This window comes from Palaemon carinicauda, chromosome 36, assembly GCF_036898095.1.
Source record: "Palaemon carinicauda isolate YSFRI2023 chromosome 36, ASM3689809v2, whole genome shotgun sequence".
Lineage (NCBI taxonomy): Eukaryota > Metazoa > Arthropoda > Malacostraca > Decapoda > Palaemonidae > Palaemon > Palaemon carinicauda.
In genome coordinates, this window is record NC_090760.1 from 42,457,999 (window position 1) to 42,475,764 (window position 17,766).

General features: G+C 39.5%; 1 protein-coding gene across 1 annotated transcript; it reads left to right on the forward strand.

The window, feature by feature from the left end:
- The first annotated feature begins 2,325 nt into the window (after positions 1 to 2,325).
- LOC137628592 (uncharacterized) lies at positions 2,326 to 13,925 on the forward strand. The gene is made up of 3 exons (XM_068359746.1): positions 2,326 to 2,546; positions 13,161 to 13,296; positions 13,557 to 13,925. Exons 1-3 carry the CDS (start codon positions 2,326 to 2,328, stop codon positions 13,923 to 13,925), a joined length of 726 nt encoding a protein of 241 aa, XP_068215847.1.
- The last annotated feature ends 3,841 nt before the right edge of the window (positions 13,926 to 17,766 follow it).

Here is a 17,766-nt window from a genome sequence, read left to right on the forward strand (position 1 = left end):
TATTTCATGCATTCGGTTAAGCAAGCATTGCAAATCCTGTGGTATTCTGCTCATAAGGACAGCATCATCAGCATACTCTAGGTTAGCTAATTTCCTATTACCAATCAAGTTCAATCCTTCTCCACCATCCCCAACTGTTCTATGCATTACTAAAGCCATGAGGAGGATAAACAACATAGGTGAAAATACATTCCCTTGGAGTACTCCTTATTACTGGAAATGAATTATTTAGGGACTCCGCTAACTTTAACTATGGACTTGCTATTATCATTAACAGGCTTAATAAAATTTCTATACTTAAGAGGAACTCCATAAGAAAGCAGGACTCACCACATAATTGGCCGGTGCACACGATCAAAGGCTTTTCATAGTCCACAAATGCCATCAAAAGTGGATTTCTATGTTCTACACATTGCTTTACAACATGTCTTAAAATGAAAATTTGATCAGTACAACATCTACCTTTTCTAAATCCTGCTTGTTCATCTCTCAGCTTTCCATCAACCTTTCTCTCTAGTCTCTTTAGAATAAGCATACTATATATTTTCATTACAACTGACGTAAGTGTGATGCCTCTGTAATTATTGCAATCAGTCAGGTCTCCTTGTTTTGCTATTTGCACCAACACTCCTAGCTCATATTGTACAAAATGATTTTATTTCATCGTATCCAGGCCTTTCCATCTCACTAGTTTTTTTTTTTTCGTGATAGCTAAGACTATTCATTCATGAGCACATCAAGGTATTCCTCAGCTTCAAGTAAATCAATCATTTTAGTCCCTTCATATCTCCTATTTATGACTTCACTAAAGTGCTCCTTCCAACGGTTCCTTTCTTCATCTTTTGATGTTTTAACAGAGCCTTCTCTATTTTTGATGAGTTTATGTTTCTTCGTATTTGTCCCCATAAAGATTTCATTAATAATTCTATGAGGGATTCTTACACCATAGCCACTCTCTGAATTCATAGCTTTGTCAGCTTCATCTGCTTTCTCGTCTAAATATTCTCTTCAGTCCTTCCTGGCTTTTCTTTTAACCTCAATATCATTACTGGAATACTTAGCATCCTCTACCTTGTAATTTTCATTAATTCTCCAAGAACTATCAACAATCTATTTCTGTCTTTGTCTCCTTTTTATAGTATCCCAAGTATCATTTCATATCCATGGTTTTCTTTTTATAACAGTTTGTCCCAAAACTTCTCTACCAACTGACTTATAAAAATTCTTAATATAAAACCATTATTCGTTAAGTGTCTGCTCTTAGTCTCTAAGATGGCAAAGAGGAAATTTAAGTACCTTTCTGTCGCTTCCCTACTTTTTCCTTTGAGTGTAGTAGCACCGGCTACTACAGCCGTTGAAAAACTAGTAATTTTTAGGAGTACCTTGATGGGAAGATCTTCAACTTATAATGACATGCGATTAATAGCTTGGTATCTACATCTTTTATCAGTTGTTTCGTTTACAAGCTTCAAAATAAACTCTTCATTATATATCTCTACATCATCATTTTCAATTGTACATATTGTGAATACATTAAGAAACATAAAGATATACATAATTACATCTATTTAACATAGTATACTACTTATAGTCTATAAGTAGTATACTTTTGAACTAGTTAAGGTGTGTGCCGGCCTACATTACCTTCTATACTGTAGCCAGTATTTTTCAGTATAGTATATACTGTAGGGAGAAAACTATAGTATAGTATATGTTACAAAACTAAGTTTTTCTAACACTTTTGTGTTGTCTTGCACAGCCCTTTGGTGTGACCATACAGATAAAGAAAGTGAGTTCTTTCTTATCTACTATCCAGCTTTTTAAAATCACTTATTTGGGTGTGAGCTACACCTGTTTCCTCTGGCTATTATTTATTGGTCGCTCTAGAATAGATTAACCATACGATTTTATTATCTGGAAGGTTGCAGCAATTGACTGTGTGGGAAATACAAGTGTGTGTCTTTCCATTCTAGTTTAGTTATTCTAAGCTATGTATATCCAGTGATATGTAGTTCACTTGATACTCATGGAATTTTCTTCTCTTTACAGGAGGACCATCCGAAGTGTGGAAGCGTTTTCTGCAACGTCCGCAGCAAGAACTTCTGCAGACATGGCCTGTGTAGGAGGCACGCAGCATGCGCAGTCTCCAAATGTGATCTCCGGTATTGGAACCCGCAAGTATATACCGTGTGCACAAACCTGATTACTGAGGCTTTTGATTCCCTTAAGACGGCGGAGTCAAGGGACGTAGCAAGGGAGAAGCTTCATACCTGGGTAAGGGGCTTTCAGAAGAATACTTCTGGGCCCTATCTTCCATGTGAGAAGATGAGGGCTTACCTTTTCCCCAAGGCGTCAGCTGAGGCAGTGATTCCCCAGCCTCAAGGGGAGATACCATTGGTTCAGATCCCGGTGGATGCTGAAGTCGCGGACTCCCTGCAGGACATCCATTTGGATGATACGATGTTGGAGGTGTCCGAGTGTTTGGAAAAAGACCTTCTGGCAGAAGACCAGGAAGAAGAGCAGGCTCCAGACAATGAAAGGGAAGAGTTCGACGAGGTGTGAACTACTCCGGTTCAGGCCCCTGAACCTATTCCTTCAACATCGTCCTCTCTCACTGATGAGCTGGGAAAGACCCTTTCCTCCATCGTTGGAATGATCCAACAGATGCAGAGGGAAAATAATGAGAAGGCTGCTGCAATGAAGCTGGAGATGCGGAGACTTGCAGCATCACATGGGCCCCGGAAGAAGCTTAGCGTGAAAGAGCTTCCCTTGTGCTGAGATGCCAACCCTTGGAGGTGTGCCGAGCACATGCCTATGACGACGGGAAAAATCGTCATTTCAGAAAAGTTGGGCTCAGTCCCCCTTGAAGAGGTGGATTTCTGGCCCAGCAAGGAGTCGTGTCCGTCTAAGGAAGGAACCAGCCTCGAAGGAAGAAACGGAGCCGAAGGAGGTCATAGTTTTGGACCACGCTAAGGCTCAAGCTTTACTGTCAAGCTCGATGAAAGAGAGGGGCTTCACAAACTCAAAGGTACCTGCTTTGAGTAAGAAGCACCCTTCTAATGTGTCCTCTCCTTCTAGAGCCTTCCCCTTTATGCAGAAATGGTTTACGGCTGTGCTGAAAGCAATCGAGGCAGGTAAGCCATGCCCCTCCTTGGAGGAGTGTAAACCTCTGTCTTTGGCCCTACCCATGGACCACAAGGACTGGAAGGATGTCCATCTTACCTTCTCAGTCAGGAGGTTAGAGGCTGATATTGCCGGACTTCAGTTCGGTGAGAACCTCCCCAAGCTGTCTGACTTTCTTTTGCGCAGGGAGCTTGAGACAAAAGAAAGACTTGCTGCCTCAATGTCTCATCAAACGACTCTGGAGACAATGGCAAGTGACCCCAAGGTCCATGAAATGTTTATGGTAGTGGCTAAGACACACCTAGCCACAGTGACGAAGGACCTTTATAGCTTCGTCAAAGCTAGGAGGGCTTGTAGGGAGTTCGTGTTCGCCTCGGCTGCGGTGAGGCACGAGCCAAGGAAACTAATCTCCTCCAGCATTTGGGGTAAAGACCTCTTCTCTAGTGAAGCGGTCAAGGAGGTTGTAGATAAGGCCGCCACGGAGAATAGAAACCTTTTCCAGAAGTGGGGCCTATCTCTCAAGAGAAAGTCTTCCCCGGATGAGGGTCCCCAACCAAAGAGGAAGACTAATAAGACTAGGCTACCCTCTCGGCCAGCCAAGCCATTCAGACAGCAGCAGCAACAACTTCCTATGCCTACAGTGCCCAAGATGGTGGCACAAACGCCGACCACGTACCAGTGGGTACCCCAAGCCGTGTCGACGCAGTCTCCGGCATTTAACCCAGCGTTCAAAGGGCAGTCAACTACCTTTCGAGCGAAGCCTACAGGAGCAGCCTGAGGTTCGTCTAGACGCCCCTCAAGGGGGAGGGGATTCAGGGGTGGTCGCGTTCAAGGAGGCATGACCTCAGGGCATCAGCAGCCAAAGTGAGATGTTACCGGTAGGAGGGAGACTTCAGAATTTTCGGGATCGGTGGACCTTCGATCCCTGGGCCCACAGCCTTCTCAAGAATGGACTGGGTTGGAGCTGGTACAGCACTCCACCCCCGTGCCCTCGATTTTTCCAACACTCCACCCCCGTTCTGGAGGAGTACATTCAAGAACTGTTGGAGAAAAGAGTAATCCGAAGGGTAAAGTCCATCAAATTCCAAGGAAGGCTGTTTTGTGTTCCCAAGAAGGACTCAGAAAAACTCAGAGTCATTCTGGACTTGTTGCCACTCAACAAGTTCATAGTGAACTGCAAGTTCGAGATGCTAACACTGCAACACATAAGGACCTTACTTGCCAAAAGGGCATATACCGTCTCCATAGATTTTTCAGACGCCTATTGGCACGTTCAATCAATCGCCAACTCTCCCCCTACCTAGGGTTCAAGCTACAACAAAGACTCTATGCCTTCAGAGCCATGCCATTCGGGTGAAACATAGCCCCAAGGATCTTCACGAAGCTTGCGAGCGTAGCTCTCAAACAATTACGCCTAAAGGGAATCCAGGTGGTAGCCTACCTGGACAACTGGCTGGTGTGGGCAGCATTCAAGACAGAATGTTTGCAAGCTTCCCTACAGGTGATCCAGTTCCTAGAGCATCTAGGCTTCAAGATCAACAGAAAAAAGTCTCGACATTCTCCATCTCAAAAGTTCCAGTGGTTGGGAATCCACTGGGACCTAGTGTCACACCAACTCTCCATTCCGGAGAAGAAGAGGAAGGAGATAGCTTTTGGATTCCGAAAGACTATCAAGACGCAAACAGGAGAGAGTGCTGGGTTTTCTCCAGTTTGCCTCAGTAACAGACCCGGTGCTAAGAGCACAGCTAAAGGATGCAACCCGAGTTTGGAGAAGTTATGCATCAAACGCGCGAAGAGATCTGATAAGACCAGTACCGCTTCGTCTACGTACGCTTCTCAGGCCTTGGTCCCAAGTCAGGCAACTAAAGAAGTCGGTGCTTCTTCAGCCACCTCCCCCCTTGTTGACTATTCACACAGACGCCTCGAAGGAGGGGTGGGGAAGTCATTCTCATCGGAAGAAGGCCCAAGGAACTTGGTCCAATCTATTCAAGACATTTCACATAAACTTTCTGGAAGCTATGGCAGTACTCCTTACCTTGAAGAAAGTCTCCCCTCGTCGCTCGATCCACATAAGGTTGGTAGTGGACAGCGAGGTGATTGTGGGATGTTTGAATCGACAAGGATCGAGGTCACCACCACTCAACCAGGTGATGTTGGCCATCTTTCGACTGGCGGAAAAGAAAAAGTGGTACCTGTCGGCAGTTAACCTTCAAGGAGTCCGCAATGTTACAGCGGACGCTCTATCCAGGTTCACACCGATAGAGTCGGAATGGTCCCTAGACGCAGGATCATTCTCCTTCATCTTGAGTCAAGTCCCAGAACTGCAGATAGACCTCTTTGCGACGAAGGACAACAAGAAGTTACCCCTTTACGTGTCCCTGTACGAGGATCCCTTGGCGGAAGCAGTGGACGTGATGTCCCTCGACTGAAACAGATGGTCCAGGATTTACCTGTTCCCTCCTCACAACCTTCTATTGAGGGTCCTCAACAAACTGAGATCTTTCAAGGGAGTAGCGGCAATAGTGGCTCACAAGTGGCCGAACAGCGTGTGGTTCCCTCTGGCATTGGAACTACTGCTGAAGTGTCTACCGTTACCAGATCCAGTTTTGACCCAGCGATTTCAGAAGTCGACTGTCTGCGCTTCATCACAGAAAACCCGGAACCTGCAGCTCATGATTTTCTCTCCCTAGCGGTGAGAAAACATTTCGGGATTTCGAAAGACAGTATAGATTTCCTGGAGGAATATAAGTGCAAATCCACTAGAAGGCAATATGAGTCATCATGGAGAAAATGGGTGGCCTTTGTCAAGACGAAGAATCCGCAAAAGATCTCGACGGACTTCTGCTTATCTTTCTTCATCCACCTCCATGGTCAAGGGTTAGCAGCCAACATAATAACAACGTGTAAATCTGCTTTGACAAGACCTATTATATATGCCTTCCAGGTCGACCTCTCTAACGACATTTTTAATAAAATTTCGAAAGCCCGTGCTAGGCTCAGACCATCAGCACTTCCAAAGCCCATTTCAGGGTCTCTAGATAAAGTTCTTCATTTTGCTTCACTGTTGAACAATGAGGAGTGTGCTTTAAAGGATTTGACCCAAAAAGTTATTTTCCTATTTGCACTCGCGTCGGGGGCCAGGGTTAGTGAAATTGTAGCCCTCTCGAGAGAGGTAGGTCGTGTTTAGTTCTTGGATGGGGGAGAACTGAACCTGTTTCCGGATCCTGCGTTTCTCGCCAAGAACGAGTTACCCACCAACAGGTGGGGTCCCTGGAGAATCTGCCCTCTGAAAGAAGATGCATCTCTATGTCCAGTGGAATGCCTAAAGGTCTATCTTTGTAGAACATCAGACTTCAGGGGTGGTCAACTATTCAGGGGAGAAACATCAGGCTCAAATTTATCACTGAAACAACTTAGGGCGAAAATCACCTATTTTATTCGCAGAGCGGATCCAGACAGTACACCCGCAGGTCACGATCCGAGGAAAGTTGCCTCAAACTTTAATTTCTTCAATAGTATGGATTTCGAACATCTTCGCTCATACACTGGCTGGAAGTCTTCCAGAGTTTTCTTTCGTCACTATGCAAAGCAAGTGGAGCAACTGAAGAGGTCTGTGGTGGCAGTGGGTAGTGTCATTAAACCTGCTGTTTAACTCTGCGAGGAACAGTGGATTTAATTGGGACGATTAATTCCAGGGTGAATGTGTAGTTCCGAACTGTTCTACAAACTAAGTGTTAGGGCACTAGGGTGCCCACATTGACTGTTCCATATTCAAAGGTGAACCTAGCATAAGTGCAGACATGTGTGCCAAGCGTTTCCAATGCTAATGTAACTGATTAGTAATACAGACTTTTATGATTTTGATACCTCGGTATGTTAAAAGTGGCGCTAATGTTTTCTTTCAGATAAACAAGTTTTCTGTTTACTATCATGCTTATGCTTATTTATTGGTTATCCTCCTCTTATATATGTATAATTTTTGTTTAACCTATTTTATTTTATTGATTGTCAATAAACTAGTTCTTGTGAACCTTGCGTCTCCTTCGCCTGTGTCAGTTTACTTGAAATGATTTAGCATTACGTTTACTATGTATATTCATCTGGGATAATTCTAATAGATTGTTCCTTTATGCAAGCTTTTTTGCATTGGTTTATGCTTTTCCCTAGCGGGAGGACTCCATGCCCTAAGGGGACGGTGGCGGATATGCAAGTTTTCCTCCTAACCGGATATAAACCTTTGTCCAATCCAGTAATGAACGGGGAACTGGTCGATATTTCATATTGACTCAGTGGTTCTTTACAAACTATGCTTTACATGATATAGGGTGAGACCACTATATTGGCTTGTCTGTTATTCATACATAGGTATATGTACTCTTCGAGACTTTTCCTGAGTCTAGTAGGACTCTTCCCTGTAGGGGGCAGGAAGCACTAACATGGTCTATGGTTAGATGAAAAGATGTATGACGGTAACATCTTAGGTCTCTAGGTCTAGTTGGCCGGGAAATACCTTCGGGGAGTACGGCACGTTTTGAGAATCCACAGATACAGTAATGCTCTGGTATACTTCCATCAGGACGATATTGCTTGAGCCCAAAAAACGGAAAATCAATTTTTGGGTGAGATGGCCATGTCGTCCTGATGGACCCGCCCTTCCCTTTTCTTCTAAAAAAGGCTATAGGTCCCCTCCCTACATACAGTATCTGTAGCACCTCGTGTATCGCTACAAGGAATACAGATGGCGCCGTGAGCGGCGCAATGCACGCTTATGAAACGGGAGAGGAGAGATACCTTGCGAGCGGCTCTCCTTTCTTTCTCGTTTTTCGTTTTCTTGCCAATTGACCCCTTCGAAGTGTTGACTCTGTTCGGGGTCCAGATTGCTATATGGCGTGTCAAGAATACGTCCTCTGATATTTCGCGATATCCCTGGTTCTTTTATTAGGGATATTCGCTCCAGGAGTTAGAATTCTGGGTACCTTAAGGTAAATTCTCTGGGAATATCGCCGTAGTTATATATATCCAAGGAAGCCACCCTTTAGGAGCTTCCATCTTGACGACAGGGCCATCTCACCCAAAAATAGATTTTTCGCTTCGCTCAAAATCCGTTATACTGTATATATATATATATATATATATATATATATATATATATATATATATATATATATATATATATATATATATATATATATATATATATATATATATATATATATATATATATGATAAATTTTGCACATTTTTTATGTGTTTTTCATATTCAAATAAGCCATATATATTTTTGATACATTAATGTCTGGATTCTCTTTCTTCGTGGCCAAGTGGGTTAGTCACTGTCTGTACAAGCTTGCCGACCAGGGTTCGATTCCCGGCTGGAGCCAAGCTCTTGTCTTTGTGTGATTTCGCCTGGGGCTCTGATCCCGAGGTCGTTAAGAGAATCCAGACATTAATGTATCAAAAATATATATGGCTTATTTGAATATATATATATATATATATATATATATATATATATATATATATATATATATATATATATATATATATATATATTTTTATATATATATATATATATATATATATATATATATATATATATATATATATATATATATATATATATATATATATATATATATCATTGGAATGTGGATAAAGTTTAGCCATAGTAATATACCATTTGTTCATTATATTTCTTTTTGAAAGAAATCAGTTCTTGAGTCTCAGAACGCTACTGTTTTTCTCATTCAGTATTTTCTTATTTGCTATAAACAAACTCATTTACCACTACTCCATGATATCCTAAGGCCCATTCCCAGGGGATTGTGGTGGCCTATTTCCGATTGTAGAACTGGGGTTCGAGTACCGATCATATTCAATAGTTTCTTGTAGTATCTGCAACTTCACCATCCTTGTCATCCAAGGATAACGGTTTGGGGAAGCCTATAGGTTGGCCAGCTGAATTATTTTGCAGCCATTGCCTGCCCCCCCCCAATTCCAAGCTTGGGTGGAGAGGGGGCTATGGCACTGGTCATATGGATATACGGTCGGTCTGTAGGACATCGTCACTGTCCCTTGCTTGTGCCATTCATGAGCGACCTTTAGACCTTTAGTCTGAAAACCAACACAAGTCAACGTTATTAGAAGAACTGAAACATTAATATTTTTCAGCGTCAAGGGAGCAAAAATATATAATCTTGCTAGAATTGCTAGAGTGTGGACTGAGGCGCGGGGCTCCGTTAAACACTCGCCCTGAGTCGTGTTTAAGCCTTCTGTTTTTCGCTTAGAATATCATTGAAAAAATATTAGTTAATCTCATGGAGAAACCTAAGTGATAGGAAACAGGACACTATGTCTGTTTCTAGCTATTTCTGCCTCATATGTAAAACCACGGAGGAAGAACGGAAAAAATGGATAGGATGTGAATGTAATAGACTCTACCATAAGATGTGTGCATATGGTGATAGCCATCACTGATAATGAAAGGAATAACCTAGTTTAGTTATGCCTACACTGCGTACGTGAAGCCACACAGGCCAATTTAGTAATATCAAAATTAAATGAAGATGTGAACGTGAGATATTTGGCCCTGAACGAACAAGATGCGAAAATAGATGACTTGGAATACAAACTTGTGGACCTTACCGCAAACGCAGCAAATTCCACCCAGACTACCGACCTCACTGAGAAAGTTGACATTCTTGCCATTAATGTGGAATCAATTCAAGCAACACTTCGAGTATTGATAGACCCAAAACCGGGGAAACCGCAATTTGCTGACAAAGTTAAGGAAAAGATCTGTTGATAATTAAATCAACTAATACAGCAATTAAAATTACTGAAACAAAACGCGAGGTTAAACAAGCAAATGAAATGATGAGAGAATAGGCGGCAAACAAAATTCAGACATTGGTGTCTGATACTGAAACGAAAAAAATCGGAAAACTAAAACCAAAAATAATGATATGCAACGTGTACAGTGATGAAGATGATGTAGTAAATGCTTTGATTCAAAGAAATCGCTGCCTGGACCAAATTCAAAATATAGAAGAGAAGATAGGTGTAATCCTGAAGAAATATTTTTTGAAATGTGATCCTGAAGTTCAGAGGGCTTTTCATGATAATGAGGACAAAGTTTCGTTACGATGGAGTACTTAAAACATAGGTGATAGGTACCACGTGATCACCTGCTACCACTGTCAGAGGTATGGACATCTTGAAAAGGATTGCAAGTCTAAGAATGATGATAAAGTCTGCGGAAAATGTTCAAGAATACATTCCACCAAGGAGTGTAATTCGCAAGTGTCAAAGTGTATAAACTGCACAAAGTTAAACAAACCAAGTGACCACATAGTAAATTCTAGAGACTGCAAAGCTTATGACTTGGAAGTGAAAAGACTAGCAGAAAATACTGATCATGGTTACTAAGGAGGTCATAAACTGTGGCTATGTAAATATACAATCTGTAGCTAATAAGACTATTCAAATTTGAGAATTGATAAACGAGATATATTTGGACATACTAGCATTATCTGAAACATGTTTAATAGCTTGGACAAGGCAAAGATCACTGAAATGACACCCACACACACCTTCTTTCACCTACCAAGAGAAGATGGGTCTGGTGGGGGTGTCGGATTCTTTATTCATAAAAGTTACTCAAATCTCAAAATGTTTAAAAAAAACTAGTGTAACAAGCTATGAATGTATAAAAATAAACTTTACGCCAAAAAAACAGAAAAATATACTTTGTAACAATCTACAAACCTTCTAGAACAAACACAAGTATCTCTTCTACAACAGTGACGATTTAACAGTAAATGAACAATAACCGATATGGAACGCTAAATACTCTGATCGAACAAGGTAAAATGACAGTAGAGGTCCTGTAGAAAGTGGGGTTCCCCTGCTTTATGGGACTGGAAAAGCAGCCATCAAAGTAAAAAAGTAATTCTAAAAAGACTCTTTGAAATTTACAGGAAAAGCAAAGGTGTCTGATTTCAGTTTCAGTTTCATCCGAATAGATACTCAGCACAACGTCAGCCTGGCAAGCCCAAACCCACACTGTGGCGTTCAACCTCAGCAGTGGCCTCTCCAGTAAACAGCTTCAACCCCCCGGTCCTGGGTTGGGATCAATATGCTGCCATGCGAATGCTAGGCGAGCACAATACCACTGTACTAGATCGGAGTCTAATTTGATCATATGATTCTTATTCTTTTCATCTGCTTCAAACTCTCCAACACGCAATTTCTATAATGCTGATTAGAAGATTAGAATCTATCGAACAACTGATAGAAAATAAACCATCGAAATCACAAATTATTCGTAGTTATGTTATATGTAAGATATACTATTTGCATTTCAAGAATTTCTTTATTTGGGGTTTAAGACTAATGTATGTCATAGATCTGAAGACTTTTATGATAAATTTTATTGAAATATCTTATACGTTATTAACAGTAATTGTTTATGTGTAACAAAATAGAAAGTGGTTGCAAAATAATATCAGAAACGGAATTGAACATTAGATGAGGCCAATGTATATGGAATGGCTTCATTAATTTTTAGGTATCATAAGTTATGATTTTTTTTCGTAAAACGTTGAAAATTGGCCCTTTAAGCAATGCATCACTATCTGTGAAATTATAATCCGATGTTATTATTATTATTATTATTATTATTATTATTATTATTATTATTATTATTATTATTATTATTATTATTATTATTATTATTATTATTATTACTTGCTAATCTACAACCCTAGTTGGAATAGTATGATACTATAGCCCAGTGAGGAAAGGAAACTAGGAAAAGTTAAATAAACTATAAAATCTTTAACAAAACAGGAGGAAGATAAATAAGAGAGAATAGTGTGCCCGAGTGTACTCTCAAGCAAGAGACTTCTAACCTAAGACAGTGAAAGACCATGGTACAGAGGCTATGGCACTAACCAAGACTAGAAAAAAATCGTTTTATTTTGGAGTGTCCTTCTCTTAGAAGAGCTGCAGACCATAGACGACTAATAATTTCAAAAGGGCATCCAGAATTAGGCAAATAAATCCTTGTGTAAGTTTATTCCCACCTCCTATAGTTTTAAAGAGAATTAATAACATAAAACACCCATTCTACTTTTCTTCCTAGCAATATCTAATAGTGATTCTATTATCCAAACCAGTGTAAATATTTTCTGTATAAGGAAGGTTTCAGTAAGCCAGATCCCATTTTTAATAACGTGAATGTAAAGTTACACAGAGGTTCAGAAACTAAACAAATATAAGTAGAACATTAATGAAGCCATGAAAATCATCTTTTGTTTGCCTCTTCGGAACATGTTTCAAGGAAGCAGTTCCAAACCAAATTCAAACAGTGGACACTTTATCGTAACTTTCCCATCTCAAAAGAAACAAACCACAGCACTGTAGAGATATTTAACGAAATGCTATTCCACCTGTACCACACGGGTTTCATACAGACTCGTACACTGTAATATTATTGCTTGTTTTTATTTATCTCTCCCTCTCTCTTTACTGATAATAGATATTTCTTTAACTTGCTATCTCTTATCATATACTGTTTGAATTTTATATCATTCGTGCTCTCAAATATCTGTATAAAAGCTCGTTGTCTTGTTGAATAAACCTAAATGGCATTCATCTCGCCTCTCCAATAACACCTAACAATTACCTCGCACATTGGTGACCACCAGAATGACTACTCCACACCACATTTTCACCCACCCCTTCGCCCCATTCTTTTTACAATGCCAACCTCCGAACTTGACTTTTCGACAAATGCTGCCTCAAGGAAACTGCATCCCTTTGTCTAAAAGCATTCGCGTTGTTCCAGTACGCCAACCTTCAGTTTTGCATCAAAGGTATGACTCGCTCAAACAGCAAAGCAGACTTTCAGCTCTCTCAACACCCGTTGGTGGACCGAAAGGCCTCTCTCGGCCTCAGAAAAATTACCAGTATAGCTCACTTAGATACAAATAAATAGCTTTCCTCAGGAATTGAACTTACTTTATTCCCTTTAGGTATGATGCCTACCCAAACCTGTACATGCCGCCAAAGGACCTGATAACCAAAGTCGACACACTTATGGAGAGCCCCTTCACCACCATCAAGAGCTTTGTCAACACCTCCACTTCTGACAAAGCTAACGTGAATGCGGTAGGACACAGAAGTCCATCCCGTGAAGTGCTGGAACATCGACAAAGCTGACCACCACCCACATATGCCACTTCGCTAATGTCCCAACAAACGAACTCTACAGCCACTTAATAATGCCCAGCAGCTGTAATTATGCTACGACTACTCCATATTTGGGGCTGCTGCAAAGAAAAGTGCGAACAGTTGTCAGTGGCCAAAAGATTTGTAATTAATGCATTGCTAGTGGCAGTGGCTTCCCCTATCACTAATCTACTGCTCAGCTACTGAAGACAAAGATCCTTTGGCATGGAATTACTAAGGATGCTACGGATTGGGTCCCGGGCTATACTTCATACTTGGCTTCAAAAGTACATCAACACACGGATTTAAGAGTGGGCACTTTTCCTCAACCTAAGCGTTATTTTGCCCACATTCATATTGACGTAGTAGGTCCCCTACGTATATCACAAGAGTACCATTACTTGTTTACCGTCATTGATCACTTCACTCATTGGCCTGAAGCCATCCCCATACAAACTACAATGTGCACCTCATGTATATCTGCCTTAGTCTCAGGGTGCGTAGCGAGATTTGATATCCCTGAGCATATTACTTCTGACAAGGGTATCACTTTCCCCTCTCAATTGTGAGCATAATTAGCAAATCTCCTGGGAATCACCCTACATACGACAACAGCCTTTAACTCTGCAGCAAATGGAATGGTTGAATGTTTTCATCGCACCCACAAAGCAGCTTTGATGTCCCAATGCAATACCTCTAACTGGTGTACTCAGCTTTCCTGGATCCTCCTTGGATTAAGGACCACTCCTAAAGATGCCCTGGATGTCTTGGCAGCTGAAATGGTTTATCCCTTCCGCATTTTTTCCGTCTGCAACGTTCTCAGAGAGTCTCCAACGCTTACGTCATATTGTGGGAGAATTTATTTCCTGCCACCAAACTTACAAGCCCCCAGCATAGCCCTTTCCTTGTGATCCATCGCACACCAAAGGCTTTCTTAATTACCATTCTTAGCAAAGAGGTCTGGGTCTCCTTCGATCGGCCAAAACCTATGCATCTCCTCCAAGATAACCCACCTATATTCTACCTCTCAAGAGCAGGAGCCCTATTTTACATATATGAATTTTTAAAGTGGGAGTAATTTATAGCACGTGTTTCATACACGCTCATACATAGTAACCTTATTGCTTATTTTTTTCATCTCTCACTTTCCTCCGCAATAACAACAGAAACCTGTTTAAGCTTGCTATTGCTTTCTAAAACTGATTTTTACCACAAATTTTCCATGCAATAGAATATTGCGGAATCAACGAAATTGTAAAGCAATCAGGTAAAAAGATATTTGCTAGATCTCTTTCCATGATTCTCTTAAAGCACTTACTTTTGCTAAGAGATTACTTTTAGATAAGGAGAATACTTCATCAGCTGAAGTGTCACTCTGCAGTTGCAAATGAAAGAGATTCATAACTGCTGGAAATTCTAAATACATGTGTGACCGCAATTTTACACATGAAAATATTATCGAATGTCTATGGGGGACCATTAGAGCGGTATTGAATAGTATTTTCAAAATGGCACATCCCGACATTATTATTACCTCTGCCAAGGAGGTTATGCAATCGAGTCAGTTTATTTATTCATCTATGTGGACATTTGTCTGTGGACAGGCTTACATCAAAACTACCAAATGGATTTTCAAGAAATTTTCACCAAAATTAGATTTTAGGTCATGGACAACTCCATTAAATTTTCGAACTGATCAGAATCCAGATCCGGATTCTAGATCAGGATTTATATTTTTTGTGTGTCTGTGGACAGAATTACGTTAAAACTACACGACAGATATTGACAAAATTTTCACCACATATAGATTTTAGGTCAGGGATGATCCCATTAAATTCTGGAGATGATCTGATCCGGATTCTAGATCCACATTTACATGTTTTGAGATTTAAAAGATAACATCAAAACCACTTGTCGGATTTCGACGAAATTTTCACCAGAGATAGATCATAGGTCATGGATGACCCCATTTTAATTTTGTAGATGATCCGAATTATTTACATTTTCTGCCATAAAGATAACATTAAAACTGCTTTACAGATTTGGACAAAATTTTCACCCCAGATAGATCTTAGGTCATGGACAACCTCATTAAATTTTGGAGATCTTGATTCTAATTTATTTATCTATCTACTTATTTGGTTGTATGTCTGTGGGCAGGATTACGTCAATACTACTCGACGGATTTTGACCAAATTCTCACCACATATATATCTTTGGTCATGGACGACCCCAGTGAATTTTGGAGATGTCCCGGATACTGACTCTACATCTGGGTTTATATTTTTCGCCATTTTAAAGATAACGTCAAAACTACTCGACCGATTTTGACAAAATTCTCACCACACATAGATATTACTATGCACGGAAGACCACATTGAATTTTGGAGATAATCAGGATCCGGATCAGGATTCTACTTTATCTATTTGTTTATTTATTCATATGTCTGTGTTTTGTGTTCTGTGTTTTGACGAAATTTTCACCACAAATTGATATTAGATTATGGACGAATTTTAGAGATTATCTGAATCTGGATCCAGATTCTAGATCCGGATTTACATTTTTCCACATTTTAACTACAAAGTCAAAACTACTCGACCGATTTTGACGAAATTTTCACCACAGATAGATCTTAGGTACTGGACGACCCCATTAAATTTTGGAGATGATCTGGATCTGCATCCGAATTCAAGGTTTGGATTTGCATTTTTTTCACCATTTTTAATATACTAACTCCATTAACCTTTGGTGAAGGTCAGTAATCTGTGATAGCACTTATTATTATTATTATAAATAATAATACTATTATTATTATAAATATTATTATCATTATTATTATTATTATTATTATTGTTATTATTATTATTTTAATTATTATTATTTTTATTTTTATTATTATTATTATTATTATTATTATTATTATTATTATTATTATTATTATTATTATTATTATTATTATTATTATTATTATTATTATTATTATCATCATTATTAGCTAAGCTACAACATTACTTAGAAAAGCAGGATGCTTAAAGCACAAGGGCTCCAACAGACAAATACCCACAAACCTTGGATGGCAGTGACTTCCGTTTCACATCTTCCATGCTTGTTTCTCCTTTTACTCTGATCGATTATTTCAAACCTTCCTGGTGAACTACATCAGCAAAGTTTGGAGGAGGTTGCTTCTGTAAATCCAACCATCCTTCATCTCGCTTCGAGCTGCCCTCTAAAAAAAAAAAAAAAAAAAAAAAAAAAAGATAAGATAGTTAGTCATAAACTATGATGAAACTACTAATGATAGGCATCAGTAACAGCATTTACTCTGAAATATTGTCCTTTTAGAGGCATAATTGTTAATAGAAAGAATAATCACCTGTAAATTACTTTTCAAATGATCTATAAAACTTACAGTTTAGGTTGCACAGAATTTTTAGCATATGGGAAGTGCCCTAATTTTTACCAATTAAAAGCTAAGGTATTAAAGGGTTTTTATTTTGATAATTGTATACTGGTCTTTAGTTCATCTGAACAAGTTTTAGCTTGATACTAATTTTTTCGTGCGTAGGCAATTTTTTTAGGCTCAACACCAGACTAATAGTCATTGGCTGTAATAGCTGTCAGAAAAAAATATATATTTCGTCTTTCGCCTTAAAATTCTGGTCCTGAAAACAAGAAAAGATGCATATGACTAGAAAATGTCTTCAAGTAATTGATGCTTAAAGTGCTGTATTATTTAATAAAACTGGGTAAGAGAAGGAGTGAAACAAGCTCAAGATACTGACGACTAGCGAAATCTAATTGAGGCCCTTTGTGTCTATAGGCATAGGAGGAGATGGTGATGATGATGATGATGATTATGATGATTATATATATATATATATATATATATATATATATATATATATATATATATATATATATATATATATATATATATATATATATATATATATACTGTATATATACTCATCATCTCTTCCCATGCCTATTAACGAAAAAGGGCCCCGGTTAGATTTCCCCAGTCGTCTCTATCTTGAGCTTTTAAATCGATACTTCTCCTTTCATCATCATCTGTTTCACGCTTCATAGTCCTCAGTCCGTTAGGCCTGGGTGTTTCAACTCTTCTAGTGCCTTGTGAAGCACAGCTGAACCTTTGGTGAACTTAACTCTTTTGGGCAGTGCGAAGAGCATGCCCAATCCATCTCCATCTACCCCTCATCATGATCTCATCCACATATGGCACTCTAGTAATCTCTCTTATAGTTTTATTTCAAGTCCTGTCTTGCCATTCAACTCCTAATATCCTTCTGGTGGCTTTTTTCTCAGATCTACTAAATCTATTTGAGATTGTTTCACTGCCATACCATGACTCATGTCCAGAGGGTAACACAGATCTCACAAAACTGATA